At 50.5% G+C, this 8,128-nt stretch overlaps 1 protein-coding gene across 2 annotated transcripts; it reads right to left on the bottom strand.

Moving 5' to 3' along the window:
* Positions 1 to 629: 629 nt before the first annotated feature.
* EIF2B2 (eukaryotic translation initiation factor 2B subunit beta) lies at positions 630 to 8,128 on the bottom strand. 2 transcript variants are annotated; one of them, XM_019551807.1, is made up of 8 exons: positions 7,917 to 8,124; positions 7,346 to 7,466; positions 6,512 to 6,660; positions 5,173 to 5,336; positions 4,725 to 4,820; positions 3,521 to 3,658; positions 1,916 to 1,982; positions 630 to 1,062 (listed from the first exon to the last, which is right to left on the bottom strand). In XM_019551807.1, the coding sequence occupies exons 1-8, from the start codon at positions 8,077 to 8,079 to the stop codon at positions 905 to 907; spliced, it is 1,056 nt and encodes a 351-aa protein (XP_019407352.1). In that variant the 5' UTR covers positions 8,080 to 8,124; the 3' UTR covers positions 630 to 904. The 2 variants fall into 2 exon arrangements, with proteins under 2 accessions (XP_019407352.1, XP_019407353.1); XM_019551808.1 differs by lacking the exon at positions 3,521 to 3,658 and having other exon boundaries at positions 7,917 to 8,128.

Raw genomic sequence — 8,128 nt, 5'->3', positions numbered from 1 at the left:
ATAAAAAGATATCAGATTCACGCAAAGAACCTTGTCTGCCTGTGCCCTTAGACCAGCACGGCTACAACTTACACCCTTGTTAGAACTAACACGGTCATTCCCATGTAATGTTTATTTCAACAAATCCACATTTTCCAACCAAAGTAGTTTGAAATTCCCAGCCAGCTTCAATTAGAATTGCTGTCATGGTGCCAGAGGCAGCTACTCCCAGGACATATCTCCAGCTAACTTACTGTGTCAGATGGCACTATGCCAAAATCCATGACTCTTCTCTAGGCACACTATTTCCCAAAGTGGAAGCAGGGTAGCCACCTTTGCACTGTGCTGCAGACAACTGATTAGCTCCACAGCAAAACTAATCAGTCCAGAAAGATAACAAGTCAGACAGACCTTTAGTCTCCCAAGTTGTAATAGAAGGAATATCAGGCTGCTACTAGCAAATTCTCATTTTTGGTAGTGATGATCAGCCTACTGCAACTTAAAGAATCAACTTATTCTTGCATGGAAGATACACTTGTCTCTTGGCTGTTGGTTTAAGCCACCTTTATTATAGCAGATCAAAGCAAGGCAGATTAGCTGCACCAAAAAATTCCAAGCACACCTTGGGCAGCACTGAACTGGACCTTTTGTGGGGATGGAACATGCAGGAAAGAACTAGCTGTTGCCAGAAATCAGGTTAAAGACTGCTCCACATGACATGTAACAGAACACTGGGAGCAAATCCGGTGCAAGAGCTTTGCTCACTGGTACTTTTTGGCTGGGAGAGGAAACGTTACACCAGGCAGGCACTTTCTGTTGAAGACTAAGTTAATTTCTGCCACAAAGGGCTTATTAAACCACTGTATCTTCACAAAGATCAAGGCAGGAAGAGTCTGCATAGTGAGGTGTTTTGAGTCACTGGAGCTCAGAGTTCATGGTCATCAGGATGATAAAGCTCACTCATGAGGCGATAGATATAGGAGGGTGCATTACCCCCAATGTTGGAAATGAAGAGAGTGATGAGCTCAGGTGGGACATAGTCAAACACAGGGCAGTGAACATTGATCTTTGTCAGGATCTCTCCTAAAAACAAAAACAGCCACTGTATTAGAGATGAATGTGGCAGCTTGGCCTCCCCCCTCGCCCTCTGAAACCAAACTGACAAGGCCCTACTGCCACCAGCACCAATATTTCACATCTTGTTTTGCCAGCTTGCCTTGCCAAATTAATTGCAGTAGCAGGTATACAGCAGTCTTGGGTAAATGACAGTATTTGGCCCAGCTGTGACAGTTGCTGGTAACAACCAGGACACCCCCCAGCTCCCCAGACTAAGGAACTGCAATAAGTTGAAACAAAAGCCTTAAATCTAAGTGATCCCATGCTGCTACTTGCAGGGTTCTGCCACAGAAGCATGGCTTTGGAAGACCGTCGCTACACAATAAGCATTGGAGCTCCTTCTGAAGATTGATCTTGCGTGGGAAGGCCAGTGACAGAAAAATCAAGTTATTTCTCAGCCAGCTGTAGTGAGTGACCCAGAGTCTACACTCTAAAAGCCACACTAGCAAGAGCAGAACAAGCAGCTAGCATGTTTTCTCTGCCAATGTGGTAGTGGTAGGCCATCTTCCATCTGGAGTCACCACTCACACCTCAAGTGTTTCATTACTACATGTAAATGGTAAAGTCCTTCAAGGCAGGAGCACAACAGCCAAGGTAGCGTGAAAAAATTTCCTCTGGCTCTCTCAGTATTTATAGAGGATTATCCTGTAACCAAAGGCAGGATATTTATCCTGTTAAGGTCCACATTGACTCTGACCATGGTCCTATCTCACTTTGCTGCTGGGAAGAACATTCAAAGGCTGCATTCTGGGGCCAATATGACTACACTCCAAACAAAAAACCATGCAAGGTGGTGTGGCAGGGGACATGGGACCAGTACCTTCTGTGAAAGGAAGTGCTTCCTGTGGAGAGACAAACTTGTGGAATGAATCCTCTTCATTAGGGAACTGGGAGAGAGAGAGAAATACTTAAAAGAATACAGATCACCCACCTCCTTATTCTACATGAAGGCTCAGCACAAGGGCTGAACGGGTCTAAGGAAAGGAAACAGCTTTCTCCTTCATCCATACTTTACAGCCTTGGTCTCAGTGGTTCTCAACTTTCTTAGACTCAAAGCACTCCTCAGCAGATGAGGCACCCCTTGGGAAATGCCGGCTCTTAATTTTCACTCTGTTTTTGACTACAGAAAAATACTAGAGCAATTCTTCTGTAGCAAAGAACTTAGAAAAACCCCAACAGGTCAGAATGGAATCATGTATGTGCATTAACAGTGCTAACTCTGTGTGGCACCCTTGATAGGATCTTAAAGCATCCCAGGGTGCCATAACCCCCTGAATGATGATCATTGCTTTATCTTGTAAAGCCATCCCCTGCTGCCTGCAACAGTACTACACACAGCTGCTGCAAGTAAAACCAGAGCAAGAGTTTTAGGCAAGCTGTATTTTCTTAGCTCCTTTACACTTACCTATGTTCTGGACACTCTACAACAGGGATGGGGAACCTTCGGGCCACCAGGGACTCCATTTACCAGCCACCTCTGCTCACGTGGTTTGTGCCAGACTCCATGGAGACCTCAGCCACACCAGCAGCACTCATGGCAGAACATCATGGGGTGGCTCCAGAGCTGCTGGGAACATAGGACTGGGGCAGCTTGCTTTGGAACCATGATCTGTAGCTTGCATGCTCCAGGCAGGGGCACACATGCAGGGGATTGTAGCTCTGCCCCAGCTTCAGACAGGTTGTCACTGCTACAATGAGCCGGGGCAGAGCCACAGTCCCCTGCACGCGTGCCCCTGTACAGAACGTGCAGGCTACAGATTGCGGCTCTGAAGCAAGCTGCCCCCGTCCCACATTCCTGGCTGCTCTGCCACACGTGCTGCAGGTGTGGCTGAGGTCTCCGTGGAGACCAGCACAAGCTGTGTGGGCAGGGGTGGCTGGGAAATGGAGTCCCCAGCCAACCGGATCCCAAAGGCTGGACATTCCCTATCCCTGCTCTACAAGAAAGTCCAGATTTGAAGAGGGCCACTGTTGCTGTAATCTACTCTCTGATGATGACAGAAGACTAGGCCTATTTGACTATATTGAAGGAAGCAGAGCAGGAAAGTCCTAATACTGCTTCTTTCCGCTTCCCTGGTGGATACTGGCAATGACCTTTCATCTCCAAAGATGTGTTTCAAATCCCTACAGGATTAAATATAGTAATGTTGACAGTCTTGGTCTCTGGTAGATGGTGGTCAACATCCTAAGTCCCCACCCCAACAATTCAGCATGTTTGGCAGTTTGTGCTGGAGGAAGGAAGATTAGAATAGTGGAAAGACCTGAGGGTTTCATTGGGCTAGGATGGAGGTACATCATCAGGGCTGGTTGCCCCATTTGAACCTGGACCAGTTGGTGCTAACCATCCCTTGCTTTCATAACTATTCGAATTCCCCGATTCTGTCTCTGACATTACAACAACTTTAGAGGGAGCAGATGCTGCCCCTACCTGTGGTGAAAGCTTGAACATGGGGGCACAGACAATGAGGGGAGTGGAGTGGTGTTTCGCTGCAAGTGCCAGGGTGTGAGTCCCACTGACGGCAATCAGTGCACCATTAGCCAAGATAGTCTTTGTACCAATGATCACCTGCCAAATATAAATAAGCATTAGGAGCGACTTAGAACAGGAACTTCATATCCACAGCTGCTGCTTCAGACTACCAGGAGTGAAGACCTTCAGGTTCCTACCACCCTTTAAGAAGAGACAGGAGAAGAGGCTGGAGTGCCAGAGGTAGTAGGATGCTCAATCCAGTCTGTCTGACTCTACATAGAGATTTTTCCCTCTGGCTAGACCAAGACTTCACAACTTAAGGCCAGTTGGAAGTTAGAGCACTTGTTTGCCCTAGTGGCGAGAGCACCAACCTGGAACTCGGAAAGTCTGTGTATTAGTCCTGTCTCTGATTCTAGCCTAGTGCTTGTCCTTCAGCAAGTCACTTCACCATTCTATGCTTCACTTTCCCCTTCTGTAAAATGGGGATAATGATATTGGCCCCCAGTGTAAATTCTTGGATCTCCTAAGGAGAACCGGTAGAGTTCAGGATTCTGACATGAACCTGTCACAAGACCATGGTGTTGTATTTTCAACTGTGCAAGACTGAGGAATATAAAATTGTAGTCAGGATGCCCAGCAGTCATATTTTCATACCACACCTTGTCCATACAGCCTTCTGCATGACTTGTGATCTAGGCAAGGGAGTCCTACCCCTGTCCCTAGCCATTCTAGAGTCAGGCAGTTTTGTTTTCATTAGAAGCTCAAAAAAAAGTTATAACTCCTTGCAACTCCCCCAGATACAAGCACCTGTTTTCAAGTGTCTGTTTCCACTCAGTGTCACTGGGTTTTGTAACGCCTCCTCCTTGGAAGAGGGGCAGCTGGGGATAGAATATGTATAAAAGGCTACCAGTGGAACTGTCACTATGTGGTCAGTCATCATGCTGGCTGGTCTCTGCTCTCCCAGCCCTGTGTGGGAACTAGAACTATTCCTACAATGTGGAAACATTAAAACCCTTCTGGGACAGAAGTAGTTCTCTAGTTCCTGCTTCCCAGGTTATCTGGGCTTTTGACAAAAGCCCATCCATCCCTCACCACTGCCTCCAAAAGGGACCTAACAAGGTCTGAACATCAGCAATCCCCTAGTGTCCTCTCTCAAACCAACCTTATTGACTCGAGACATAACAGCGAAGATGGATGCATCACTCATGACGGTGGTTTCAATGTTCTCTTCAGCCAGACGGATGGCCATTTTATGACCCTGTGTTAGAGGGAGATTCTGGTCAGTCAAGGGAGGGATTCTCTTGATTTGAGCTGAGTGCCACAGACACTTACCTGAAGTCAGGAGCTACATTCTGGGAACCAGAAAACAAGCCAAAAACAATACAGCACACACACTGTCCTGTGATCTGGTAACCTGTGGAGGAGCAAGGAGCCTGCCACAGGCTCTTTGCCAGTCAGTTTTCCTACACCGTTCCCTGCGGTAGCCTGGCTATTCCCTCCCAGTTAGCAGCAGTCCATGTTATCCCTGCCCCTGTTGTTCTGGAGGCAAAGCTCTGTGGAAACACTACCCAGTGCAGCTGAGCCGAGGGGACTAACAACCAGGGCCTTACCTGGCAGAAGGGTGCACACTCTGCCACAATCACTTGGAATTTCCGCTTGCGCGCTGCCTCTTTCAAGAAGGCTTCCACGGTGTGAGAGTAGCCAATGGTCATGATCACCTCATTGGAGTGGATGTGCTCCAGTGCCTGCATTGCGATGTTCTCCGTTGTGCCCTCTGCAAAGGAAGGAAGCCAGCAGGAAGAGGAATGTCAGGATCATCAACTGCCATGCTGAAACCAGCACCAGACCAATGCCAACAGGAAAAAACACAAGCCCACAGCCACTGAAGTATGCCCCAAATCATCGCTACGGGAGTAAAAACCCCCGCACATTTTAGAGTTTGGGTCTGACAGCACACCATCATTTCATCTACCATCCCTTGAGGAGAGGGAACAGTGTCTCTTGCCCCAAAAGGGGCTCCTGGTTACCTAATTTGGCAATTGTGCTATCCCCAGGCCAGGCTCCACATCGCCCTTAGTTCAGACAGCAACACTGGCATTTGTGCAGCAAGAACTGCTCAACTTCCCATGGCCTTCATCTAGGACCCAAGCAGATACTGGTTACATGCCCTTGAAGCAAAATGGAGACAAAGCACCCTGACTTTCACAGGCCCTCTGCCTGCTCAGGGAAATGGGATGTGTTGAAAAGTCTCATAATTAGGGGAGTGAAAAGGACAGCATTAGCTCTGGCATCAGTTCTAGCCTAGATGGCTGCGCAGTCCACAAGCTGCCTCCTGGTCTGACAGCACAGCATTTGTGAGGCCATCACAGCCTGCCAGCACTAAGAGGGAAGACCAGGCAGTGTTGCTGGCCCCCAGCAGTGATGAGCTGTGAATAAAGACAACCTGATGGGCAGAGCAGAGTCTGAGAGGCTCCTAGGAAGCGGGTGCTTTGGAGGTAGTCCACTCCAGCAACTCCTCTTGGCTGACTCCAGAGCTACATGCTTGGCTGCAGGGACCATCCCTACAGTGCAATAGCAAGGGAAGGAGCATAGTTCATTCAGTCTCTGTGGGGCCAGGCTGTCCTGAGCACAGCAGAACTCAACCTCAGGCACTGCATGCAGGGAAGATTTTATATTCCTGCAGACAGGGGTTTGCTCAGATCTTCCCATGGGCACAATCTCACCTGTCAACACCTTGTGGGTCCCTCACTGTTCCATTCTTTCCTCAGGACTAGATGTGCGCAGATTCTAGGATGCACCTCGCCTGCAAGACTGAGCCTCACAGCTCCCCACCATGCCCATGCAAGCTGGGAACTGGGTCTCCCTGCTTCTCCTTCCCTTCCCCATCATCCCATGAGCAAGCCACTCCAGTCCCAACCTGGAATGAGAAAGTCTTTCTGCATTGCATACCCAGCTCTATCAGCAGCTCATTGATAGCTTCAATCACGTTAGCCCTGAGTGGGGCAAAGGGGGTGCTGAAGTCCTCACTGAGTCCCCCAGAGGTCAGAAGCTTGTGCAAGGATTCTTGCTGGTCACTCTCCTCACTGCGCCCACGGAGCCTGCAGAGACAAAGTGGCCATAAGACTAGGACGGGAGCAGGACAAACCAACTAACCTGACCAAAAAAAAAAAAAAAAAAAAAACTTACAGGAGGAGCTGGTTTGAACCACGCTGCCCCATAGGACCAAGAACCAACAAGCCTGATTACTGGGAGCACTGAAGAAGGGAGCTGCGCCCACTCTCTCACAGCTCCCCAACTGCAGGGTCACCCGAGGCTTTGCCAATAAGCCATACCCTCTAAAAGCTCAGTGAGCCAGTTCCAAGAGCTGCAGCAAACACAGGGAAAGGCCTTGCGCAAGGCTGCTGCATCACCCAGAAAACTCCCTTGCATTTTACTAAGTGGGGAGAGAAGTGTCAGATCACAGCATTCAGGAGTTTGCATGGCAGCAACATCTACACTGAACAGAGCTTTGAGAGGACATGCAGTCAGTAACTGGGGAACCACAGGGCTTGCTAGTGTTACCAGTGGTCTCACAAGAGGAACTTGGTAGGTTCACCCTTAAAAGGAAAAGATTTTGTGGGGAGGGAGGGCAGAGATGTGCATCTTGTTTGGACACTTGAATGAGTCCTGCAAGAGCAGAAGGAAAAGAGGATGGTGCCCCTTGGGTCCACAGGACACTATCAGCTCCTCTCCCAAGTTGACTGAGGGGAAGATGCACAGGCGATGGGGGTGCAAGGACTTCACCTGCCATACTCCTCCCTAATGATCTTCAGCACTCGTCGCACCATGTTGCCCACCGTGGTCTCCGATGGCTGGGCTACCGTCATCCTCTGGCCTTCCTTCCGAATGAGGCCCATCAGCTCACCTGAAATGAGGGCACAGCTACGCGGTCACCTGGCTGCAGCTTCATACAGCTCCATAGCTGCTGGCCCCAACACAAACCTCCAGCTCAGCAACCCTTCAAGCAGCTCTACAGCCACCAGGCCCAGCCCGTGCCAGGATCTCCAGCAAAGCGATGGGGCAAATGCTGAGGAAATAAAACAAAGCCCTTGGCCCCAGACAGCAACGGAGCCAAAATGAGCAGGGTGCACCAGCCTGTCGGGCTCCCGGACCCTGCAGACGTGCAGCTGAGCAAGATACCTCACACTGCCTCTGGCCAACTACCACATGTCTGCCTCGCGGGCGAGACAGGCAGTGCCGGGGCCGGATCCGGCCCGTGGAGCGGTGCCGCCCGGCCCTGCCTTGGCTGCGGGGGAAGGGGGCAGGGTCCCGGGTCCCGGCCCGAAGTGGGGGGGAAGGGGCCTGGGCCTCTCACCGGCTTTGCCCCAGCGGCCGCGGGCGATGATCTTGCGCAGCAGCCCCAGCGTCTGCCGCGCCGTCTCTTCGGAGCGCGGCCGCTGCCCACCCCGCTTCAGCCGCACCACGAAGGCCTCGATCTCCTCCGACAGCTCCGACTGCTTCTCGGCCCCGCCCGGCATCTTGGCAACTGGGACGGCGGAACTACGAGACCACAGCTGCTACCCCTAC

Source organism: Crocodylus porosus, unplaced genomic scaffold (assembly GCF_001723895.1).
Source record: "Crocodylus porosus isolate Cpor-Errol unplaced genomic scaffold, CroPor_comp1, whole genome shotgun sequence".
Taxonomy (NCBI): Eukaryota; Metazoa; Chordata; order Crocodylia; family Crocodylidae; genus Crocodylus; species Crocodylus porosus.
This window is presented reverse-complemented; position numbering and strand designations above follow the sequence as displayed.

Excerpts from the sequence above, each read along its gene's own strand:
- EIF2B2 (XM_019551807.1), bottom strand. The coding sequence starts at position 8,079 with ATGCCGGGCGGGGCCGAGAAGCAGTCGGAGCTGTCGGAGGAGATCGAG. Across the intron at positions 7,467-7,916 it reads CGGCCGCTGGGGCAAAGCCG|GTGAGCTGATGGGCCTCATT; the intron begins GTGAGAGGCCCA and ends CCCTCATTTCAG. Across the intron at positions 1,983-3,520 it reads TGTTCAAGCTTTCACCACAG|TTCCCTAATGAAGAGGATTC; the intron begins GTAGGGGCAGCA and ends TCTCTCTCCCAG.